A 26,732-nucleotide genomic window follows, 5' to 3' on the forward strand; every position below is an offset into this window, starting at 1 on the left:
AAGCAGAAACTTTTTTTTCTTTCTATATAACTTATTTTGATGACTTTAGCCCTCATACCGGTTCCGTTTGTTTTTGCAGCCTGTATGGTGAGTCCTCGTCCATGAACATCAAATCAGTAACTGAACAATCAACAATATTCCTGTTGGCTCGTGGTGGATCTGGGTCTCGCTGTACCAACCTCATTTAATGACACACATTGCATAAGTTGTTTTTCAAAAGAAAATCAATGAAAAGAAAGAAGTTCACTAAACAGTTGGTGTATTTTGTGTGTGTCAGTTTAATATGACTATGATACAGCTGTTGTCAAAGATGTGCATTGAACAGAAACTAAATAACGTAACTTCAGCACTGTGCTCAAGTATAGTTTCTATTTTCCATTTGTAGTATCTTTATATCTTGTACTCCTACAAAACTTTCACTTAAATTCTCGTTTTACTTTGTATCTTAAATTATAATGTATAATAATAAAATGGGCCCAGCCTTTACAATCCACAACTTTAAAAGTGTGCTCATAATTTGCACAATAACACATGATTAATAAGAACCCAATAATATATAGCTATGAAGCTGACAAACGGGGCTTTTACTTTGGTACCTTAGGTAAAGCATGAATGTAATGTAAAGGGAATTGTAAAACTATTTTCATTTGAATTCCATTTAATCACTATAAGTATTTCTTCCATCCAGAATAAATCAACATAGATAGAGAAAATAGCAGTTGTAATAGTAGTTCTCTTTATTCTCCCGTGCCCTTTCGATTGGTTGGATCTAATAGTTCCGTCCACATTCCGTTAGAGACTTCAGATCAGTGGTGCACCCTGCTGCTGCTAACGACAGTGGAAATCACATTGGTAACATGTTCACATGACGCTGCATTACACCGCTCTCGAGTTCGAACCCGATGAGTTATCCTTAAATATGACTTGTTATCACCAAGGTAACAGGTATTCCTTAGCAACGAGAGCATCATCCTCCGCTGTCAATGCTAAGGCGTGGGATTCAGACCGCCGGCGTCCTTCAGCTCGGCCGATCCGTCCCAGCGGTCTCTACCTCTGATTGATTCATCGTTAATCTTTCATTCTCTCCGTCTCTCTGCCTTGGCCCGTGTCGGCAGGACAGCTGACTCATTCTCTCCTCTCCTCCAGAGTATCTGTCTGTGTGCAGAGCTGAGATCTCACCGCTATTTTCAGGATGCGGCCTGACGTCACAGCACAGGCTGCACTGCCCCCATGTAACCTGTAGTTGCACATTACAGCTGTGTGGGGTCCTGTTCGATACCACTAGCTCCCGATTCAACGTATTATCACAGGGTGCAATGCAACACTCCTGAACTCTGTGAATGTGCAAGTGTCTGCTGCAATCATCATGAGCTTCTATTTTAGCTTCAGAGGGATTTTCATTTTTAAGATACGGAGAATCATTGAGACAGAGCAACACGGCAAGAGGCACTGACAAGGAACACTGTGGTGTATTTCCTCTTTAATGTTCAAGCCACCATTTTTTCAATTCCTTTTGGAAATACAATGTTTGGTCAATTCTACAGGCTTCTGTGAATTTACCTTTACATAGACGATACCCATTCTTAACTCTCAATCTTTTTTTGTAGGCTTTGTACAGAGGCAGAATGAATTCACACAGTGTGTTGGAAAACCCCTCTTAACACAAAATTTGGATGAATTCAAATCAATTTCATAGATTTTTTCTTTCGCATCACAATTTTCTTTTGGTTATGAAAACATTGTGCTCATGATGTAACGGCTAAGATTTATAATATAAGGAAACACTGGTATTTATAGGGTTCAACAAAGCAACGAGCAGTCACACACTCTTGTAGGTTGTGAGCACGCTGACAATTTTGCCTCTGTATAAAAACAACCTCTATGCGACTGTGGCAGAAGGATTGCAGGGGTGTCCCTGCCCTACTTCAGGCGCCGCAGCTAGTACCTGCAATTTGTGTTGTTAAATGTCAAACCAAATGGATGACTGTGCCTTTCTTAATTGCAGCATTCGAAACATTCACAACAATGGGAGGCTTAGAAAATGCAGCCTCTTGATATGAATGGCTCTATTCTTGCAGTTCTTCACGACTGGTGTGCAGCACACCATTAACCGGGGCTGCATATTGATGAGATGACTGCCACCGAGTGAGAAAAGCCAGAAGCAATGGAGGGAGGGAGTTCTGTCCTTTGACTTCTCCGGTGGTTTTGTTGGCATCCACCGCAGTGAGAACCGCACAACGAGGCAGGTTCACCACCTAATAAGCAGCCTCTCCTTTGGTGAAGCTGTTGTGACACAAAGTTGAACTGGAATGTTGTGCACTGTGTTGTGAATCTGTCGCCACCTCCAAGTGACCTCTGACAACTCCTTTATCAGCAGATGTGTCAATGAGAACAATGCAAATATTTCTTATCCAGAGATTACCTGAATAAATTGGATTAACATGAAACTCTAGCTTGACTATGGTTACAGCCATACTGCTGCGCTTTCCTTTGAAAAGGCATCAACTCTGCTACAGCTACAACAAGTGACCAAACTACTTTTGATTAAGGGCTGCTAAAAAAGAGAAGTTCGAAAACGCTGCCGACTACATTTTCGTTTGAAAACTTTGGGGCTGTGTCTTAGTCTGGACACACTGAAACTGAGATGTTTGGAAACTATGACAGACACTCAGCTTACTGATTTTTTTTTTTTTTCCGGGCACAGCGTAGCCGGATTCTTCAGCATCTTATCACATGACCCCCTTCAAGGAAACAGCCAGCAGCTGCCTCAGCCACCAGTGTAGAATGCAACAAGGAACATCTATTACAAGCATTGCTGACCCTGTTGTCTCTGCTGAAAGCTGCTGTGCAGTTAATTTCTGCATTTTGTAATGTAACGCTCGTGTGGACTGAGATTGTTTTAGTTTGAAAAGCCGTTTTCAAACAATAACATGGTACTCTGGATGTAGCCTAAGAAGCTAAAAGGTCAATTCAGAGGAGGACTCTACTGGTTAACATCAAGAGGTAGTGGAGCAGAGATTGTTCCTTACAGTAAAATGAATTAAAAAGTATTAGCATCATCAGATTATCTTATAATACTCATTAATATATAATACTGCCCCTTAGCAACTGTAGCTGCACAAATCTTTTTCATGCATGTGATATTTTTCTTCTTATTTTCTACTTCTTCATGTTGTGATATTAATGGCCTGTTTGACCACTTGTTCCCTGAGCGACGGTCACAACTGAATTTCCCTCACACGGATCAATTGAGTGGCATTATAACCAGGAAACTCCCGCTAGCTTTGAGAAAAAGCTCAATGTACAAAATAATCTTTGCATTTCACAGCACTGCATGATTGCTCCCCCTTCACTGTACTGTGTCACTCCGGATAAAAACATTGGCTGCATGGCTGAAGCGTGAGTTCATTTCCACAGTTAGAATGGGGCTGCAGTGTTTTGGTGCAGCTCTCCATGTTGGATCTAAATAAAGCAGATTCCAATAATAACCAATAAATAGTCAGGCTTTTCTTTGTGCCACAAGGTTCATACCGATCCATAGAGGCTGAATTGACTGCTGCTGAAACTCCCCACAGGCAGTCAATGGATGCAAGACCACACGCTACACTGCACTGGCTGAGCTCCGCAGTTAGACGTATGATGCATGATGTCTACACAGTAACAAATGCTAACACAGCCAAAGATAAGAGCCAATGGAAGCTAATGAGCAAAATCTATACACAAAGTCCCCTATGGCACGAACACATGTTAGTGCACGGAAATAAACTTGCAGCAGGCGGACACACACATCGGCACCGTGACAAAACCAGTTGACTTGGAATCAAATTAGTATTGGAAATACACAGCTCTGCATGGCTGGTGGGGTGGAACATGTGTACACACAAACACACAAATGCACAAAAACCCTTGAGTTAGGGGAATTAAGTGACATGCCTGCAGATCCAACAGGACAAGCACATTTGTCCCCTAAACATAAACACACAAACACACGTGCATAACAGGATGTTTGTGTTCACATTTCTGATTTTGTTTGTGCGTCCACGTGTGCTCCATGTGCCCTGTTCCACAAAAAGCCATTAGTCCCACTATAGAAACGTCCCCGTATCCACAGCGCCAGTGGGTGTATCGGCTGTATCTTTTAATGTGCAGTGCCCTTTACCCTCTTCCTTATATAGGGCACTCATTCATTGAGTTCTGCATTTATACATTAAAGTGACGTCAGCCGGCCACAAAGCCCCCCATTGTGAGATGACATCCGCCCATTGCTTGTTACAGCGAGCGAGAGTGTCACACAAATCCATGTGCATGGACGTAAAATGCCAAGAGAAACCTTTTGAAGCCACACATGCAGCAAAGAGCTTGGCAGAGTAAAATGCTTCGATGCTTCTGTCGAGCCCTTTCCATCTATGACGTGATATAAGCAAGTTTATAATCTATGGTGCTCGACCTCTTCAAGACGTTCTCATGATGTTCTGATGTGTTGAAAACAAAGACATAACGTTTTTTGTCTCCATTGTAAACAAGAAGTAAAATACTAGTCAATTTATGTATGAATTCATCATAAGAAAACTGGCACCAATTGTAGTTATTCTTAGTAAAAATACCAAACATCCAGTGTTAGGATTTTACTCTTTCCCATTTTCCTCATGTTTTCCTTTTGTTTATGCCTGCCTCAGTGTTGTCTGTCCTTGTTTTGTCTTTAATTTTGTGTGTGTGTGTGTGTGTGTGTGTGTTTGTGTGTGCGTGTGTATGTGTGTGTGTGTGTGTGTTTCAGTGCAACTTCCCCACTCTTGATTCCTGCTAATCCACCTGCAAACATGATGTCAATTCTCCAATCAACTCACTCAGCCTGTGGAAACAATCAGCAGATTCCCCAATAATGGAAATAGCATTCAGTCGCGGCCCCAAATCGCTTCAGGGTCGTCTCACCACAAGATTCATTCAGCAGCTGTAGTGGGACTTCTTGAAAATGGCAGACAATCTTTGTAATTTGCCCAGATGTGATTGAACAGCTCCTGTTCCAGGCGACTAAATGGCTGTTGTAGTGAGACTGTTTGGTCAACTTGTATTAATCACTATTGGCGCCATTTGTGTTTTTTACATTGTTGATAATCAGTCGCCGAGCAAGAAACCAGATGATGCTCCAAAAAATTACAAACATCAAATATTTTAAGGGATCTATATGAATGTTTTAATTACATCATATGAAAAAAAGCCATATGAAATGCATATTCATGCGTAATTAAATCTGATACTCTGTTGATTAAACCCTGGAAATACCTTGTTGACGTGGAAATGTTATGAGTAAAAATGCACAAACTTTTTTTTTCAGCAAAGTTTTTTCAATCTGCCCAAGTTTACAGTCGTTACAAGAAACAATGATGAAACGTGCAACTCCTGGTTTGAGACTTCATTATTGAAAGGGCTGCTGCGGCCCACTCCCCACTCCCATGGGACTTCACTGATACCAAAGGTTCCATCTCCCTCTAGGTAACACTAAGCCTCCTGAGAAGCAACATAAGGTTATGAGTTTTCAGACGCAGGCTCTAAATCATTTCTATTAACCACTGCCAATCAAAGAGGATGTCAGATCTATATAAATATAACTGGGCCTCATCATTACAATGAGATACAATATAGGCCTGTCAATCTAAATTAGAAAAAAGGAAGAAAGCTTTGCATGGTTTAAGATGGGCAGGCGTTTTCCATGGTCCCTGTCCACAACCAGATTCATGTTGTCTCTGAACAGCTGAATTCCTCTTAACTCCCTGCTTCATTTACTGTCTGCCAGGATAATAATCAAGGTTATTTTATTAAGATGACTCTTCTGAGCTGATTTAGGATCCCCACACTCCCTCTGACTAGTGACATACTGCGCGTTTGCTGCTTTCCACTCGTAAAATTAAAGTTAATCTGCTGCAGGAACGTGCACAAAATACGACTTGCATAAAACCACAGTGCAGTGGAGAGTGTGGTCTGAAGACAGGGTGAGCACGGCCAGGAATATTATGTGAAAGAGGTTATTACTTTCACAACAACAACAAAAAAAAGTCTATCTATTTCTAGCTGCAAATTGTCCTTGAAATACCCCCACACACATACACTCACACTATGCACACATCATATATAGACAACTTGTGATTTTACTATTATATTAATATTATTGTTTTGGTTTGTACTACACATCTTGTGTTATTAATATTTTGTAAACTCTCATTGGCAGTTATGTGATATTTAAATATTATTTAAGAAAAGGCATAATGCCTATCACTGCACTGATTCCCTGATTTGTCAATTTTTTACTATGTATTAATTAATTAATTTGGTACAAACAAAAACTCAGGCTTTTCTGTCTTGAACATACATTTAAGGGTTGTGTTGTCAGCATTAATTCATTAATCAATCTGCTTTCCAAAATCCATTCTTGCATCAGAAACCAAGGGATATTCAGCTTACTGATAGAAAACATTTAACAATAAATGAAGACATTTATAATATTTCAGAATCAAAACTGTTATAATATTGTAAATCACCTTCTTTCATGTATCTAGTTTTTAGGATTATTATCTTGCTTCCTGGTGGAGGCACTGGAAAAATAAATATCATAATTCATTAGTCCTCTCAATCCAGTGCCAGTTGGCCACCATGCTCTGGCTCTTTCTTCCCTCCTCCGCGAGTCTTACAGAGAGCCCATGTTTAAAACAATCAAAACATACACCATGGTACTGAACCACATATATCTCTAATAGCTGAAATACAGAATCACACCGTTGCCCATTAACCCTGTCAAGCATATTTCTCTTTCTCTGTTCTCCCTCTACCTTTTCCGGAGCGCCCTGTGGCGAAGGCGAAGGACGCACAAAGCCAGATCCCATCTTTTCTTAGTGGACAGACACGAGCCCGGCTCCATAGGACAGGAAGCAAGGATGGCTGGAGGATCGGAGGAAACACAGAGGCTCCTGCTCTCTGCTGAAGATTCATGGACACAGCAGTGGTGGGGTGAGACGAACCCAGCCTTGAATTCCAGCTGAAGTCACGTGGGTCTGTCACACCCACCTGCTAAGGATCCACGTCAAAGCCCGTTTGAGGCTGGAGTGTGTGAGTGCACAGACACAAATCCACACACAGAAGCCCGAGCCTTCTGTAGCATTGTCCCAGATGCATCTATTTCATTGACAGCTCCGACACAACAGCACAAACTGCACACGGCAAGTCACACACACATCAGGAATGCAACACCCCATAGCAGATTAGCACCTCTCCATCCCTCACCTCAAATACACTGTGATCACCCTGGAAAGACGTCCAATGTCAATTAAGCTCCCAGACACGGCTGTTACCAAAAATACTTTGCAGTCAATGTCAACGTCGTGGAGTAAAACTAGGCCTCTCAACTTCATCCCACTATCCAGAAATGAAACTAAGATATCCCAGAAATTAAATTCCGCCATCTTGCCCATTTGGAGTCAGCCTGAGCATAGTAGTTGGGGGATGGAGCCACCATCGCTAATCGCACTTGACCAGTCATGACCCGGTCTCAGCTCTCAATTGTGATATTATACTCAGATTTTAAAGCCTCAGATTACAATTTTAAACTGAAGTAACTGGAAAAATATATGGAAGCATCAATTTGGTATCTGTGGTAATGTAATGGGCAAGTTGACTATTTTCTGACATGTAACGTCACTGAAAGAAATCATTTACGCTTGAGAAATAGTTGAATAAGTATAATGTGTGGTAGGGTAGTGTCTTTATTTATATGGGAACTTTGATATGCTGATATACCTATTCTTGTTGTTACATTACCCTAACCGATAAATCTGACATGTTTTCATGATTAAATGATTAATTGAATAGTGAGAAGATGTCAGAAAGTTTCCAATAGCACATGTTTATAGATTCAAATAAACAATGACCAGGAAAACGTATAAAGATTCGTGAAAAAAATAACTAACTAATTACGCAGTGTAATACTGACAAAATATCTACAGAGGAGTTTTCAAAGCACACCCACATCAGGATCGCAGTATTAGCCGATATCGGCCCAAACTATCGTCCAATTAGAGGCCTGGGTGTGAGCGAGGACTCTAATATGTCCAGAGAGTTCAGTGAACCCACCCAGCCCGCTCGGGACTGACGTGGAGCGAGGAGAAAAAGTAAAACACCCATGACCCTGCTGCAGGAGAAATAACAGCTGAGCAGTGTCCTCAGACACAACAGATGAATACTGTTCTAAGTAAAGCAGCAGACAAGTGACTCAGTCCTACAGGGCATAAGGCGTTAATGAGAGGGTTATGTGTGCAAGTATGTAAACAATTGTGCAACTGTGATTTGTGTGTCTGTGCACAAATCGCAGTTTCAACTGAAAATATGGTATCTTGCAGCACATGCATATGCAAAGCCACACAAACCAACACATACCTCCCAAAAAACACACACACCAAAACACAAACGGCGGGCCATTATCATTCCAGTGCTTCAGCGCTGCAGCATCAGTACAGATTAGTCCCCTGGTGACCCAGCATTACCAAACACACTGCGCAAGTCTGCAGAGAGCCATCTATCTTCTCCCTCCATCTCCCCTCTTCCCCCCTCCTCTCCTTCCCCTTCTGCTTTTTTATCTCCGTCTCCGGCGAGGCTCCCCCGCCGTCTCCGTCCGCTCTCTCCCGAGGATTCTGCTGTCCTTTCCTGTTCTTTGGTCTCCACGTCTCTATCTTGGACTTTCACTTTTCAGGGCATTCTTCCTCTCGGCTTTACCTTCTCCTTCCCAGCTCCTCCCGGGGATCATCTCTTTCCCAGGGCTATCTCTGCGTCACTTTCTTCTGCTCCTCGCTCCAAAATATCTCCAAATGTCCCCCCATCCCACCCACTCCCCCAAATCTCACTCTTCCTCCATTTCCCCATTTTCTGCTGAGTTTGACTCATGCAGTGTCGTAGCAGTACAGTCATGTGGATTCACTGGTGATGTAAAAAAAATGAGAAAGAAAGGATCTAGACTTAAAGCTTACAGCTTAAAACAGAGAAAAAGATGGGAGTAATAAAGGGGAATGTTCTTTCCTCACCCCCTGTAGCATATTGGGAATGCAGCCTATTCTTAGATCTGCTTAGTACCGAATTACTGTCCCTTGGAGAACAGTTGGTGGCTAACAATATACTAATAATGCATATAATTATTTAAAAGATATGGAAAGACCAATCCAAGAATTCTTCTGTGTACAATAGGAAACGTGTCTACTGAAAGAGATCAAATGCAGCTCAAAACATTCATTTTATTATAGTTGATTTATCGTGACTTTCCGATCTATTAACCACAGTTCAATATTGCACGAGAATTCTTTATCAAGATTCATTGGGTGTCTCTGGTACGATGACACAGCGACAATCACATCAACAATAAACGTGACATAACAGCGATACGCGTTGCAAAGTGCTGCCAGAGAATCAACAAACAGAAGGAAGGATGGAGGTGAAACGGGTTGAGATAAGACGAGAGAATAAAGTGAGGAGATGAAAAGATAGAGAGGGGAAGCAGCAGCACAGGAAACACTGGTATGCTGAACATGTAAACACACAGAGTGGACCAGAGTGTAAAGACACACACACACACACACACACACACACACACACACACACACACACACACACACACACACACACACACACACACACACACACACACACACACACACACACACACACACACACACACACACACACACACATAAGCAGTAGAAAACAAAGTACATGAAGTGATAAGGATTTTTCTACTTGTAATGTTGATTTAATGGACAAATTCAGTATTTATACATTTTAGTGTCAATTTTGCAAAAACCTATTGAATAGTCTCAGGGTGAAATGCAGTATTACTGAAAAGAAGCTGTCAAATCGATATAACACAAATAACTGTGAAAGGTTTGCACTCTTATATCATGGCTTTCCAGGAAATAGTGTTGTAGTAGTTTAGGTGAAGAAAGCTCCTTTTAGACGGAGATGGAAAATGTTTTGCTGGCGATTGTTCCAAGATGGAAACATTAACTGAAAAGCAGCGGAGCACTTTTTCCTAACCGACTAGCACACGGTCCGAAGAAGGAAATCTTTCGTGCCCACAGAAAGAACTCTGTACTACTGTGAACCTTCATGAATTCCGGTCTGCACAACCTTGCACAAATTATACTGAGATATTTTTTCCCTCTGTCAATGAGGTTGTGTTTATTCCTGATTTCCTTTGTGTTTGTAGGATTACGCAAAAAAACACCAAAACCGAGCAAATTCAAGAAAGTAAAATCTATTTTTTTTCTCTCTCTTTATCGTCAAAAGATGAATTATTTGAAAAAAAAAATTACAAGCAACATTGTAGAGATCTTGGAAATGTTGGCGTCTTTAGGGGATTGAATTACGAGTGTGTTCAACTTGGTGCAGCCTGATTGATTTATAAACTGCACCACAATAAAGTAAGGTGGTGAACAAGGTCATAGCACCACTGTGCCAAACTGCAGCCTCACAGCACCACCCCCACACACTTTTTGTTATGGGTCATATCGGCATTGGATATCGCAATAAAATTTCAGTTTCATTAAGTGGCTTCACTTTCTTCCATTCAATCTCATCAACTGTGCATCTACTGATCCCTCTGCATGATCCTTGACCTCAAACGACACTCTGTGACACTAGAACCCAGCTGAGGTCACATGACCCATTCCTTGGGGGTATCGCCATGGCGGTGTTTGTCGACACACTACTCCTGAGGTGTCTTGTTCGTTTGCTGCTGGGGGTTTGACTCAGTGATTCCAATTACTGATTAACCACACAGGATTTCTTCAAGCAGGCTGGAAATTCCCAGTGAGAAGCTTGTGCAATGCAGTCAAGTTAGACTTGTCCGCAAGGCCTGAACATTTCAGCCCAGTTTCAACAACAACCCTTTTTTAATTTTTTTAAATTTTTTTTTAAAATTTTTTTAATCCTCAGATAGAGCCCAAAGAAAAGAAAAAAGCAGGAGAAAAAAAAGCAATCATCGGTTTGGTTCCAGGTATAAGAGGAGGACTGGTGGAATGGCGGGGATAATGGAGGCCAGAAAACCAGACAGGCAGGGCAAGCTGGCTACCTTGCCTGCTAGCTCGCTGCCACGCTTCATTATCTATTGTCATGTTGTGGCACGGCTGGGGCTGCCCATGTCTGTGTGTGTCTGTGTGGCCTGAGCGTCTGTAGAGATGTGGGTCAGCCCAGAGAAGATGGTGGAGGCCACACAGGCCAGTGGTAGCTACGTATTCCCTGTGATTGTGGCGGCTGCTCGATGTGAAGGGGTCTGCTGCATGGGCCTGGTTCACTGACTGACTGGACACATTCCAACACTTCATTCTGCATCCTCTGCTACTCCCTGCACAACACTGCTCTGCTCCCTTTTATCGTTTCCTTCCATTCAATCTCTTCCAGTTTTATTGAGGCCTCCTGGTATTAAATTAGGGAAGAAAACACTTGTATCTTTTTTAAGGAAATTTTTCAGGGATTTTCTCCTTCATTGACAGGACAGTAAGCATGAAATGGGAAGAGTGAAAGGCGGAGACAAGGTCAGAACTGAACTTGCAGCCTGCAGGAGGATCATTCTTTAATTTAATCAGTCATCTGTGGACCTGCGATTGATTCATTTGTTGTTGATGCTAGAAATGTCTTGTTTTGTACCATACATATTTACCGATGGATATTCAGCTAAGAAGGATAAGCCACGAAAAAGCAGCTCCTTACAATATTTATAAAAGCTGTAGAAAAAGGATGTGTGGTTGCCTTTCTACTTGAATTATTAATCAATTACAAAATTAGCTGCTGATTATTATCCTTCGTTAAAGCCCTTATTGTCTTACATGCAGCATAACACAAAAAGGCCTTAATGCTGCAGATTAACTTATATCCATCTTCCTGCCGTTAATTTAAAATGATAACCCTGTTCTTCCAAGAGCAAGACATTTCAATAATTTCTGCATTCTTCTTTAAAGAGAAGAGACAAAAAACATTTAATAGATTATAAGAATTGATGCTGATTCAGTTTTCTGAATATTAATTACCCTTGCCAAGGCGGTTAAGTTAATACCCCTGACCCATTGTTTGCTTGTAAGCGAGATTATGCAAACATGTTGCTATGGGTCAAGGAACAACACAATAAATGTTGGTGCAGACTCGGATCAGGACACAAGGATTTTTTTAATATGAATATTTTTTAACTGAGAATATTAATGAGTGCGTACCACTTGCTGCCGATTCAAATAAATCCAGATCTATTGATTTAAATGTTGTTTCATAACTGGACTGCGAGTAATTCTATGATCAGTTAATCATTTTAGTCAGAAATATGTTAGTGAGTCCAGCTGAACCAGTGGGAAGATTAAACTGTGTATCGTGAATCTGACAATATTGCACCTCCTTCATGGGCCGTAGAATAATAAAGGTAAGAAATTTATAAAACACATAATAACATGGAGATAATATTTGGTTTACTGTCAGAGTTAGTCCTGCTGAAGGAGGTGAAGAGGAGGCAGGAATGAGGCTGCATGAGAGTATGTATCTAGCAACCTGTGTTTCAACTGGTGTCAAATATGAAAGAGGAGAAGAGATGGAATTGTTAAGTTACTGCTGGTAACGACCAGATGATATAAACTCTAATTTCTATCAACACTTCATCTATCTACTTCGGCCCCCTTTTACTTATGTGTCTACCTTAATGTCCCTCCCACCTTCCCTGTCACCTGTCTTACTGCTTCCCCCTCTTTGCTCTACTGATCGCCGTGAAAGTCAACTATCAACCACACAAATGGTTGAACCGCAAGCAACACGTACAACAATGCAGGAATCTTGTGTATGGAGTATATACTAATTTGAGATATTAAACTCTTAAGATAACCATTTTGTATTGGATGCAGCATTTTATTGTATACGTACAAACATTCATCGCTTGAAAGAACACACACTGACTGACAGTTAGATAATCACCTCTTAATGCTCCTGCCTCGACAGATACATGTCAGCCTGGCAACAAAACCCATAACCTCTTGCCCTTTGTTTATACAAATTCTGTGTAATCCTTAAAGTAAGTCTCCTCAAAGGGCCCGAGCTCTCAGCCCATAGGCGTCATCTATGACCTGAACCAACCTGCCGTTGGCTTTAAGCTACTCCCATGCATCATGGATGTCTAAGCACTTGCATATCCTTCACGCACACAGACACACTCCTGCTGCTTGTCCTCCATCCACCTCCACTGGGCCCCAAGTGCCAAGTTACACAACAGGGATCTTCTTCCTGACGTGCGTGCTCCAAGAAAAACTTGTCCCGGTGCCGCCTCTTGCTCCATTCAGGCCCAACTTGCTCATCCCTTTGGTTTAACACACGCACACACACGTTATCCAATCAATTCTGCCTCACTGTTGACAAACACGTTCCTTCACATCCCAAGTGCAGCACTCCAGAGCTTTGTGAGTGCTCACGTGCGTGCGTGCGTGCGTGGCACCTGGTGCCCATGGTTTTGCAGATAGAAATATTGCGTTGATCTGTCCCTAAATGCAAAAGTCCGATCCACTTGTAAATCAATTGATGTTTTTTTATGTCGTTTTATGCAGAACAAACAACTGTGTCTTAATATGTACATGATGTGTTAAGCCGTGATAAGATATTGAGGTAAACAAACGTGATATAAAGTGAAGTGATATAATAAAAAAAAAAGAAGCAGCATATCTTTGCTTTTAAAAACCTCTTGAAATATTGATCTTTGATTGGCAAAATTGCTGATGATTAATTACTACTTCATTGAAGACCACAACACTATTATTTGCATCTCATGCACACCAATGCTCCTTGTCCTTTAAATTTTTTTTTTTTTATTCCTTGCAACACTGAAGCCAACCTATGCAAATGAAAAAAATAGTCTTAACTGACGGTGTCATTAGGGTGCATGCAAATTAATTTTGAGCGATAACTGAGATAAAAACTCGGAACTGGTTTTGTTATTTCTGTTAAGCCTCTCGCAGACTGTTACACCTGAAGTAGAGATAGCAGGCTGTCACGTGTGCTGCTTCTGTCATTTGAGATCTTGCAGCCGTTAAAGAGGGCAGTATTGTGTGTGTGTTAGTGTGTGTGTGTGTGTGTCTGTGTGTTTGTGTGTGCACGAGTCTCCCTCTTTGTAGCTACCTGCCATGCAAGGGACTCCTGCATTATTCTTAATTACAGCCAGGAGCCTGTGACCCAAACAATAGAGGAAGGGGGAAACTTGCCAAGTGACGGAATCCACAAACCTCACTGCACCAGGTGATACTCTTATCCCTACGCTGGCACGTGCACACACAGAGATCATAGGGGGCTTGAGCACCTAACCTTTTCTTCCTCGATAGAAAGCGCCCTTTTTCTGGGGTATTTTTCTTTTTTCATAAATTCATGTTATACTCCTGTTTGTGCATAGCTTCCCTGTCAAACAGATATATTGATTGAGTAAGCATCCAACTATCAGGCGGGGCCACCTTGATATAGCAGAGGCTATAATCAGGGTTTGTCCTTTTAAGCCTTAGGTGGGGCACACAAGTCTAACCTGAATGAATGTCAGTGTGGAGAGCACTGACCACTGTCATACACTTACTGTTGTTGTCTGACCCTAACCCTAACCCTGATTTGAATAGAAAAATAACAAATTTAGTTTACCTGTATCTTGCTTGCAAACAGACAGAGGGTAATACAAACACCATCTAAATGTGTATTATTGGAAGTTTAGTTTCCATTAGAGTGAGAGGCGAATGTCTTTGCCTTTATTGTTCTATTTATATATTCATTCTACTGGTGAGTATTCAACAAATGTGTGAGTTTGAGGATATTCAAATTATAATTCTTTTTTATCAATAATTATGAGAAGTGCCCTTTTTCTCACTTGACCCCCTGCCCCCCAAAATGTCTGCGCACGTCCCTGCCCAAACTGCAATTATTAAATGCAAGTCTGACAGTAGGAATCCCATTTTCATTTTTAGATGCTACACATATTAGTGTATCTTGCATATTTGTCTGTGTGGATTTGTACTCACTCCGTGCTACTCCAAAATCAAACTTCACTCCTCGCTCATCAACAGCTGCCAACATGACGCCACTCCCCTCTGTGCCCAACTGACCACGCACAAACGCCTGTTATAGTTAGAGCCCATTTACTTCTGCCTGTTTGTTTGCCCACTGCGCTGTGCGTTTAAGTGTGCCAGTCTGGGGCCTGGCGCTCGTTTGTGTGGATGGCAGCGGCTCACGCCTGATCGTACTTGGCACGGCATCAGTGGCTACCTGAGTCATCCAGTCTGCCTGCTCTTCACCCTCCAGCACCCGTCACATCAAGCACTTTCCGCATTTGCAAACTGGGGGAGGACTGTGGGACTGGTCTGAATAGATGTGAATGGAATCAGGACATTAGGCTGCTTTGGACACACAGCATGATTCACTGCTTAGAATAGAGATGGAAACTACGTAAGAGTTTTGTTTCAAACATTTCTCGGATCATGTTTTCAGTTTTTCGGGCTAAAAAAGACACATTTTCGTTCCTTAATTGATGATGTTACGACTGATTAAACTCTGTCAACCGATTTTGGATGTGAATGTGCAGAATCTGGCTGCGAAGGACAAGAACTTATGGCAGGAAGCCCTGGTTCCTCTTTCTTGTTGGACCAATCGTGTTTGAGTAGGGTTACCCGCAGGTAAACAGTGGAGCAAAAGAGGCGTAAAATCAAAAGCACGTCTTTTTTTCCTGCAGGTAGCTGGTAATACAGATACGCTTAAATGCCGTCCAAAGCCCCTACAAAATGTATCGCTATATTTGGTTTTGTGTGGAGAAACGTTTGTCATGTGTGTCTGACTGTAAACAATGTGCAGCCAAGTCTTGGCCTGGATATGCACTGTCCACACCGGAAGCCCCCAAAATATTGACTGTTGCCCCCGGAGGCCAATTTGTCATCAAAACAACAGCCGATGGGCTCGGAGATTTTGATCAGAAAATGCAACATCACAACATCTATTCTTTAAAACACGGGATCAGCTAACCAATTATCTATGCGAGAGGGAAAATTGAGCATAAATGGATACAAATGAATAAAGATGTCATTGCTCTCAAGGTTGGGATAGCTTTGGCCTTGATACGTGTGCTTGTCATGTAAGGTGAAATATTCTGTCGTGACCGTTTGGAACACTGCTGGTGTGTGTGCACGTCTTTGTCTCTATGTATTTTCAATTAGCCACAGTGTCATGTGTTTTCCTAGGCCTCGTGACTTTGCCATTGATGCTAAACACTGTAATTGGACATTTCGTGATATGTAAATCTACGATGTGATGATCCCCCTTGAAGCTGGTCAAAATGTGTGTGTCTGTTGTGTCAAACTTGTGTGGCATTCAGTAGGTGCCATTGTACAGTATTGCTATGCACTGAGGTGCGTCATGTGCTGAGCTGTTGTCCTGCATCGCTGCTGAGCTGCACCGCTGCTGCTGCTGCTGGCTGTGCTAATGTTGACGTGTGTAGACACTCTTGCTGTGTAAGCTCTGTTCCATATAGAGAGAATGTATGTATGTGTGTGTGTGTGTGTGTGTGTGTGTGTGTGTGTGTGTGTGTGTGCGTGTGTTGCTGTGTGTGTGTGTGTGTGTGTTTCTTGTTATTGTTGTCACAAGAGATGTTGACGCCTCTAAAGGCAGCAGTGGCAGCTCAAGTGTGTGTCCGTGTAGAGGTGTCAATGCTATAAGATGTTAAAGGAACCTGAATATGATGTGGTGTGTGTGTGTGTGTAGGTAAGGATGTTCTGAAATGTTAGAGCACCGTGTGACAATAAATTCCACTGCGTTGTTGCCTCGCCACAGTCAGACTGCTGTGACCCAGACAATGGAAGAAACCAGCTTGTGATGCACAGACAGAAACAGATAGAGACACAAAACATGGAGGTGCTGGTGGTGGGAGAGCGCCGGACTGGGAGCAGACAGGATAACAGACAGACAGACAGATGGACAGGCACGCAGACATATGGGGGATGAAATGATAAGGATGAGGTGTAAAGTGAAGGAGGAGCTGTTACCTTTCAGGGGACGAGGATTTCTCCGAATTCACGGACATGAGAGGTGCCTGTTAGCCGCTCGCTGGCCAAGGGACCACAGGAGACGGCAGGAATAGAACAGAAAGCTGCTTTTCTCCTCTTTCTTTTTCCTTTCCTCTCCCTATCCCTTTCTGCTGTATCTGAGAAACGGAGAGGAGAGGGTTACTGCCTCCCCTCCTCCTCCTCCTCGTCCTTTCCCTCCTCCTCTCTCTGTGTCTCTCTTGTCCTCTTGCTCAGAGGATGGAGGACAAGGCTCCGCAAAGGATTTTAAGAAAAGAGCAATAACTGAGCAGAGGACAATCTGCCGTGTGTGTGTGTGTGTCTGCCTACATTAGTGTGTGTGTGTGTGTGTGTGTGAGCTTTTAAGGAGAGCAGCAATGTCAGTCAGGCGCCCCTCCTCATGCCCCAGCCTCTTTCCTCCCTCCCTCCCTCCCTTCCTTCCTTCCTTCCTTCCTTCCTTCCTTCCTTCCTTCCTTCCTTCCTTCTCCTCCTTCACCTTGCCTGTCTTTCACTCTCCCTGCTGTCACTGTAGCTCCTCTTTGTCCTCCTCTTCCCTTCGTCCCCTTCCTCTCTGGTGTTGCTGGTCTGGACTGGATGATGGAATGAAAACACTGGCTCTCGGTCCACAGTGTGTCTGTCTCTGTGTCTCTCCCTTTCCTCTCTCTCTCTCTCTTCCTTTCTCCCTATATGTGTGTCTAGCTGGCTCTATCAGGCCGTCTGCAGCTCTGCACAACAACAGAGCCCAGAGCGAGCTGGGCCGTTCCACTTTCTGTGCAGTGAGAGGGGTGTCTACTCGTAACACCGACAGGGAAATTACAGCTTTTCACCTTGAGGCACATTCTCCTCCCCCTTTTTCCTCACGAATTAGTCTCACCCTCCCTCTCTCTCTTTTCCCCCCTCTCTCTTTCTATCTCTCTCTCTCTCCCAATTGCCTTATTACGACATCCTGTATCTCAGGGCAACAGATCTGCCTTAACCCCCCCAACTCCTCCTCCCTCTCTCTCTCTCTCTCTCCATCTTCTCCAGTCTCTGTCATCCTCCTCCCTCCCTTTTATTCTAATCCCTATTCCCTCTGTCTTTTTTGGATGCCACTGCTTCTATTTGTGTCATATCCGTTTCTGCCTCGGTCCCCAGTCTGCCTACACATTCTCCCCATCTCTCTGGGCAGATGGGTCTGCTTCTTCATGAGTGCACAGCTCACAGAGAGGTAGCCAAAGGGTGCGCATGATGGGGGGTCTGTCTCTATCTCTCACTCTGACCTCAATATTGGTGCGTGGGCGTGTGCACGTATGTGTGTACAATGTAGATGTATGCAAGTGTGCATGTGAAAATGCACAGTAGGGGGTTGCACAGGAATCCTGAGGTTAATGTGACCGACTTGTAAAACGGGGGATGTACAGTAGCCGACACGAGGTACATACATTGAATACATTCTCTCCCTGCTGAGATTTGTATGGTATACAACAAGGCTTATGTCCCTTCAATATCTCTCTGTGAGTGAGGTCTCAGCAGGTAATGTTGCAAATTAAAAAGCATGACTGCTCAATGGAAATATTGGATTTCCAAGATTCCCCATACGTGCAATGGACTATCTTGTTTTTAAAAGGTATTTAATTCAGTGGCTAAAGCTAAAATGGACCCTTATATCTGTTTATTACAGCATTGGAACTAACAAATTGGGTCAGTTGGTCAGTCACTTCAGTTCAGACTGAAATAGTCAAATTCAGGGTAGGGGACCCTTTAGCTTTTCATCTCACCCCACCACCAGGTCATATCTGTCTAATACCTGTTTGAGCACCATGGGTTTTATTATTTAATTAATCAATCTTAGCATGCTAACGTTATGCTAAACAAAGCTACCTGCTTTACCATTGTCCCTGAGAGCATGTTAGCATGCTGTTAGAGTTAAACTCACAGCATCATTGTGCACAAGTACAACTTCACAGGGCTGCTGGCATGGCTGCAGCCTCTCATTCTTGTTATTAGACTATGTCGTAGTACCTCGGCCAATGACCTTGTGTTTTTTTCAGAGCTTTGTTTGCTTGTATGTTTTAGACGACAGCATCACACAAACTATTGGACTCATAACAAAACTGTGGTAGAGGTCGGGAAAGAACCCACCCTCTTTATTATTGTGAGATTTACCTTGATTTCTCCAGGGAATAATTCATGGCTCTTCATTAAAAATCCGACGTGTGGAATTTGTTGCAGATTCAAATAAAAATCGGAATCTGGTCAATTTAAATGTGGTTTCATCTTGGGGCGGCTGTGCCCTTCTAGTTTTATCAATACATTGTTTCAAAATGAATTTTCAATAAACTGTCCTATTACAACATAGTTCACAATGGCAACTTTAGAATACATATTCTATAATGTAATTTTATCCATATCATGCAAGATTTTAATGTAAACTACTCAAACGGCTGTGTACCACCATTGTGCACTATATCAGAAAAAATAGGGCAATGAAATCCTAATGAGTGATTTTGTTTTAATAAATTACAATTTGGGTGAAATTGTTAAATTTGAATTTGTGAAATGAAGATTAGATTATAGCCTCACAAAACCATTCCACAAAAAAACTGATACGATAATGGAGAATTATCACCCAGCCCTAAAAGAAGGCCATAGATTTTGAAACAGCTAATGCAGGTTGTATTTGAATAAAATGTCCGACAGTGAAATCTGTGGTACCAGCACAAACAGAGATCAGGGGCATGAGACATGTCTGAGAGACAGCCACAGAAAGAAAAGCAAAACACAATGATCCCCTTTCTCTCCTGTCTCCATGTAGTTCCGCCTTCCCACATGAAAGGGCTACATTAGGCACACATGTCTTTGAGCCAAACTATTGTCCTCATTCTCTGTGAATATGGGCCAGTGGGGGGTTATGTACATAGCATCACAGCACAGCTCAGTGCATAACGGCAAGAGGAATATTGAGCTAATATGAGAGCAAGCACTTGACTTCATTTATTTTCTGAACCCAGTTTTATCAGGGTCACGGGGGGAGGGGGCTGGAGCCTATTGTGGCACAAACTGGATGTAGTTCAAGGAGAACCATGACAAATCACCAATTCACCAGTGAGCCAAATCTACATGCAGTAATAAGAATCTGCTGCATGGGAGAACATCACCTAATAGGCTCAAAATCATAATGACCCTAATTTCTTAAAATCTTTAAGACATTGGGTTGGTGAAGGGAAGTGTGGCAGCAAATGGCGTCATCATGAGCAAATTCTCGAAGCCCATTGATTATGATCTGACGATGAATCAGCCTCTGGGGGCAATGGCTAATATTTTGGTTGTGTACGGTGTAGACAAGCAGATATTCGGGACAGGACTCAATCTTCTGTTTGCCATACATTGTTTACAGTCTGTGTAGTTTCTTTTATCACATGAGTCCAACATATATATTCCCCTGTGTGTTCTGCCTCTTTTGCTCTCCACATGGACTGTTCACCTGCAGGCAACCACAGTGTCCTCTAACATGAATGGCCGAACTAGAAATGGAAACCAGAAGGCTTACGATGGCAAAATCGTGTCCCTTGACTACATATTCTACATATCCACACGCAGAATCTATATAAATTATCGAGTGTATGTCTGCAGAGAAAAGGTCCTTTGAAAAAAAATTGTCCCTGTGTTTATTATTCATTAATTAACCTATTGACATGTACCACATATATGAAAAAAGAGTATCAATAGTAATTTTGAATCAAAACCCCTGCTTTCCTCTTACAGTAGAAGAGTGTCAACTGTTTGGATGCATTCAGGGAAGCCCTCCTTTAGTAAAATGTCTGTAGAGTGCCCATGTGAGAATACAGCAGGAAAATGTCTGAAGGATTATCAGCAAGTGAGTGGGTGTTGTGGAAGAATACAAATATATCCAAATGCTTTTAGTATTGTTCTTTCAACAAAAATAAATATCCCAGCTGAGTTAGTGGCTTCTTGTCAGACCATTTTCGAGGTGCTGTTAAAAAAAAAGAATAATACTGCAGCAGTATTTATACCTGATGTCCTGCCTCCTTCATGCTCTACCCATGTTCCAGCCCTCCCCTGGATGTTCTGGAAATGTTCCTGTGGATTTGAACATGTCTGACCAGGACCATCTCCTGCTGCTTTCTTCATATATAACAGGCGATCTGGAAAATTGGGTCCAGACATTTTTCTGAGTTTTGGTCTTACCAAAAGTTTAAGTCTGGAAAAGTAACACACTACTCAATTATCCAGAGTAAAATATATTTTAAAAGAGGCTTTTAGGTTCCAGCTTGTACAATATTAGGATTATTTATAATGTTGAGCTGTTATATAATTACTACCTTTGGGTATTTAACTGATCTTCAGACCAGATAAAAAAACTGCAAGATAAATCCCTTGAGCATGTGATGGGAGCTTGTTTTTACATTTAATAAAAGAAATAAAACATAAAATAATAAACAAATTATTATGCAATCACAGATCAAATTTTACAAACTAATCTTCCGACCTTTAAACTAACTTGTCATTGCTGACCTTTGTGCTTTATGCTGTATTTTGGTATACACACACCAAATTGATCTGTTGAATCCATATCAGTGTAGATACTGACCTGGCATCGGTTAGGTATCAGTCAATTCACACTAAATACACAGTTTTAGTCAACATCATTATACAATTATACAAGCTTAGTTTTCATTGTTTTGCTGCTGACAGAATATCTGGCCACAAGTCCATTCAAATTAAAATTATTAATCTTCTTCCATCTTCTGAAGTACATAAAATTAATATCTGAGAAAAAGAGAAAAGCTATCATATTAATACTCCATATTAGCAGATATCCAGATTAATTGAGGCAGGAGACCAAAAATCTAACTAGTGCATCGCAAATTTACACAATGATGTTTGTTTTACTTGCATGCCAGAGCTAATGTGGGGCAAGACATGGGTGAAAAAGCTGCTAAAAAACACCTGACTGCCCCCCACCCGTGTTATGAGTACAATGGTACCATCCTGTTATCACCTGTGTTGGGTAAACTGAGTGAGACTGAACACGCCAAAGCACAGTGGCTCATTCACAAGCAGAAAAAAATAAGCATACAGGAACCCAATCTCTCACACACACGCACAAACCTCAGGATATTTCACTCAGGGTATCATTTTATGAATTCAAAATCTGATTCTATTTTCAACAGAAGATGGAGCAAAAGAAGAATATGAAAGCAGTGGGGGGAGAGAGGTGCTGACTCTCATGAGCAGATATATTTTTAGGAACCAGTATTGAGGCTGCCGGGAGCTATCTTAGAGCGACCTACTTCTTTTCACTGACTGGTGGATGCTAGGGAGAGAGAAGGAGTTTACAGCAGGCTTACACACACACACACCAAATAAAAAGGCCTTGGACAGTTTGTCAGAAAATGAGGACTCTCTCACTATCCCCAAATGTCCTCAGTCCATAAGGTTGCATGCTATTACTTTAACAGTGACTGTGCTCTTTGTGTCTACCTCCTTATTGTCATCGTCTGCAGAGTAAACACTGCCCTCATGTGGAAATACACACGATCACATGCACAGCAAGTCGCTTGACTTACAGCATGAGTATCTCTGTGTGAGTGAGTTGAGAGCAGTCCAGTGTCCAGATTGATTGACATACTGATTGCCTCAGGACTGCCTTGGAGCAGCTAGATTCCTCTGCTTCAGACTTCTTTATGGAGCACACCAACTAATAGAGACCCAACATTTCAAACTGAATGATCAGCCTGTGGATACTAGATGTATATCTGCATGCTCGTTCGCTCACACATAACCACAAACGCACGCAGGCAACCGCTGACATGTTAAAATGAATTCTGTCGCAGATAGAATTGGGTATCACTTAATACTTAAGTTCACTTGCCAACTGCAATTATCCTAATGCCCTTAAACCTCACCACTAGAGGAAGAAAAGATCCAATAATAACACTTAACTGAGATGAGGGTGTTTGTGTGATCAATGAAAGTGATTAAAGGAATCAGATGACATTTTAACTATTTTTTAAAACACTATCTCTCAAGAATGAAAATTTAAAAGTAGCAGCATACGTTTGATACAAGTCAAAATGAACTTGTGTCTACTGATTCACACACAAATTCAATCTTAATCAAGGAAAGCACACAAAATGTAAACATTTTGAAATTCTTTTATATTGATTATTTTGATATTTTTATCACTGAGTAAACATGAGGTGTAGGAGAGAGAGGACTGGTCTGCCGAGCATTATGTCAGCACAATGAATGTTAATAATTCAGTTCTGCTGTAATGTGACTAACATACTCGAGGGTACAGGACTAAATTTGAGTTTACAGCCTTGAAGTTGCTAAATTAAAGTTGCAACCATTGTTGAACAAATATTAACTTTTAAAACAATAGGTTCCTTGCAGCTTCAGTGCAAGGGACCTTTCTGGCTTAAGCACCATCAGAGCTCGGGCCCTCAACTCCTCACTAAACAAAAGTGTCCTCCCACCTGTCTGTGCTCGTACCACGAGTATTAGGGCAAAATTCCTAAAATTTGAGAGACAAAAAAACTTCCATTTCCTCCTGGTTCTTTCCTCTGCATAGACGTAGTTTGCACAATCTTTATGATTCTAGAACAGAACAGAACAGAACAGAATAGAATAGAAAAGAAAGCCTTTATTGTCCTTGTATACAAAATATATAGTGCCTCTCCATGAAGGTGCATATGAGCATATTAAATATATAAAAAGACACAAGATAAAACACATTTCATACACAGAGACATAAAGTGGTATTAAGTGCTTAGATTGCATATGATTAATGCACAGTCTGCAATATTACACAGCTCAAGGACGCACAGTTCCCATAGTTAAGAAGGTTAGGAGTGTAGTAGGCAAGTTTCATTTTGGTTGTTGATTTAGGGTTTGAATGGCCTTAGAAAAGAAATTGTTCATGAGTCAGGAGGTTCCAGTTTTGAGTGACCTGTAACCCAGCAGTTCAGACAAATAGTGGCCAGAGTGAGAGTCTTCTGAAATTATTCAGTTTATGTTGTGATTAATGGATCCATGAGGGGTTAGCAACAAATTATGCCCCAGGCTCACCCGGCCATGCCATATCAAAACAGCAAACAAAGAAACTTGGTTCCCATAAGATATTACAAATCACTTGTTGATTTGCCCCTGAAATGTACCTAACATACTAATCTGAGATTTAAGGGTAGGATTATGTAAACATTATAAAAAATTAACTAACAATGGAGTGTGAGCAATCTGTATAATCAGCAGCCTCTGGAGAGGATCCTTGTGTGGACTGTGGAGAGAGCTGACACAGATAGCTGTGGACCTGGAGCGTTTTAATGAATAAGAAAAGTAAAACGCTTTGTTTTAAGAAGATTGGATCTGGCCTGTTGTTTTTTTTTTATGTCCAAACACGGAGCAAAATTGACTCTTAATATTGTCTGTTGATACATCACTGGCCTCAGTAGGTATTTTAGTGGATTGTTAAAGTGCCAAACCATTTTTTGGAGTGGACTCTGTTGATTTGCAAGGAAAGAAGCCATAGGACAGAATAGTGCTAAGGTGACTAAGAGAGGGAGAGGGAGAGGTCTGACGCAGTCCAAGATCAAATGATAACCCCCCTAACCTTCCAAGTCTGAAGATGTCTCACACAGCATCCCAATATATCTCCCTACACTGGCATCACCCATTCTAACAAACCATCCATGAATGGCTAGAATTGCTGTCCCTCTCTATGTTTCATGTAGTGTGCTCACATCATATTGGATAGTTAAGCCTAAAGTATTCATTCCTACATCACATTGTTTCCTTCCATCTTGCCACTGGTGAAATACAAGTATTAAAGAAGGTGAGTAGTAAAGATGGTGCCTTGCTGTCTGACTCAGAGATGTGAAAGTCCCTAAGCATAGAAACTACGATGCACTATTGGTTGGCCCTTTATCTATAACCTGACCTTGGATACTCTTTAGTGAGAGAATGAAGTATGTGTGGAATTAGACAGGCACTATTCTCCTGTACAGATATAATGTAATATACTGTATACATAAGATGTAGTGGCATATACAGTAATATGTGAGGATCATATGTTTTGCACATCCCAAGATGTTATGCTTGATCAAGAGTCAATCAAACCTAGAGGATTTTCAGGGATCACCACTTAAACAATCAGCTCACATAAAGGACCCATATTTTACACCTCTCTGGGATTTAATGTGAGGTATTGGTGACCCTTAGATGATATAATAGTGGTTTAAAGAACAATTTAAAGACAATTTGTATATCCATGTCCTCTCTTATGCCTCTCACTGGAGCTGCAGACAGAACAGGCTGTTTTCGCATGCCTCATTAATTATTTATGACCCCCTCCTCTGATTGGCTGACTGCACTTGGAGTGACACGCGACCAGGCCTATCATCGGTCTCATTCTAGGGCATTGACGATCTTTCTGGTAAACACAGCTGAAAGACACGTTGTTATGTTTGGATATAGCTGTAGAGGTCAAGCCACATATTCACAGTCGGTTACACCAGTATGTTTCTAAATCGCAAGTCACATCGACTGATGTTTGTTCAAGTATTAGCAGTTGGCTAATGCAGGAATCAGTCAAGAGTTTCAATATGGAGTTTCAGTGATGGATACTTTCTGTGTCCATCACACAACGCTGAACCACTCGCACTAACTTACGGTCGATGCCATCAAGTGCAGACCATACTGTGAAAATGTTATGTATATCCAATTAAAGTTGCAAACATGGCTTACCCTTCCTGTTTCCGGTAAGTAGCGCTATCACTATCACTGCATACAGACTAATAGATCTGTTCAGGTCGTTTTTTAAGGGTGAGCTATTTGGGGCTGATTGGACAATGCACAGTGGAAGATTAATTCTAATAAGTCTTCTTTGACGAAGGATCTACCTTTGCTGCTGCTCAATGCTTACATGGTTTGAGAAAAAGTCCCAATTCTGACCGTGAAGGTCTTCTGACTTGTCTGAGCTCATTTGAGCGATATATTGTAAAGCAGGAGCAGTGCGTCAAAGTATAAACCATGTCACTTCCTGTTGCCAGTAAGTGGCGCTGTGACGATGAGTCAATATTAACATATGGCTCTGATCAGGGCAGCACTGTGATTGTGTGAAAGAGGTTTGAGGCTGATCGGACAATGCACAGTTATAATTAATTAATTTTCTTGGGAGAATCGTCGAACTTTGACGGCAAGCCCCGGTCACACCTTGTAACATAAGTTGTGTCTCTGGCTGTGTGTGGGAGAGCCCCTTGGCATGATCTACTGCCACGATCGTATAAAAGAGACAGAATTGCTGCATTTTAGGGGGCACTGTTGATCCATTTTTCCACAACCATTTCTAATTGCTTAAGAATAGGTACATTTTCACCAGTCCTGACTCAAGTTTTCGAGTATTTTCAAGCCTTCAAAAATCGTTTTTAATCAAAAAAAAGCAATAGGGCACTTTCGGTGCTCAGTCCCTGTTTAATTTAATTTTAAGAAATAAACCACGCCTGCACCATCGGCTGTATGTAAATAGCACAGCACACAATGTACAAAATGCAAACAATAAAAAGTGATACTATATTGTAGAACTGTTAGAGGACTCACTGATGAAAGGAATAATGCTGAAGCTCCAGAGCCATACTACAGACCAAACAGGTGGTT

At 41.7% G+C, this 26,732-nt stretch overlaps 1 protein-coding gene across 2 annotated transcripts in view; it reads right to left on the reverse strand.

Annotated features, from left to right (window-relative positions):
• srpk2 (SRSF protein kinase 2) overlaps positions 1-17,457 on the reverse strand; it is a 45,092-nt gene extending 27,635 nt beyond the window's left edge. The window contains exon 1 of one of the 2 annotated variants that reach the window (XM_062389934.1): positions 17,058-17,457. In XM_062389934.1, coding sequence (XP_062245918.1) covers positions 17,058-17,095 — 38 coding nt within the window. In that variant the 5' untranslated portion in view covers positions 17,096-17,457. The remainder of the gene's footprint in view (positions 1-17,057) is intronic. The other variant, XM_062389933.1, reaches the window with a different exon arrangement.
• Between the last annotated feature and the right edge of the window lie 9,275 nt (positions 17,458-26,732).

This window comes from Platichthys flesus, chromosome 6 (genome assembly GCF_949316205.1).
Source record: "Platichthys flesus chromosome 6, fPlaFle2.1, whole genome shotgun sequence".
NCBI classification, from domain to species: Eukaryota; Metazoa; Chordata; class Actinopteri; order Pleuronectiformes; family Pleuronectidae; genus Platichthys; species Platichthys flesus.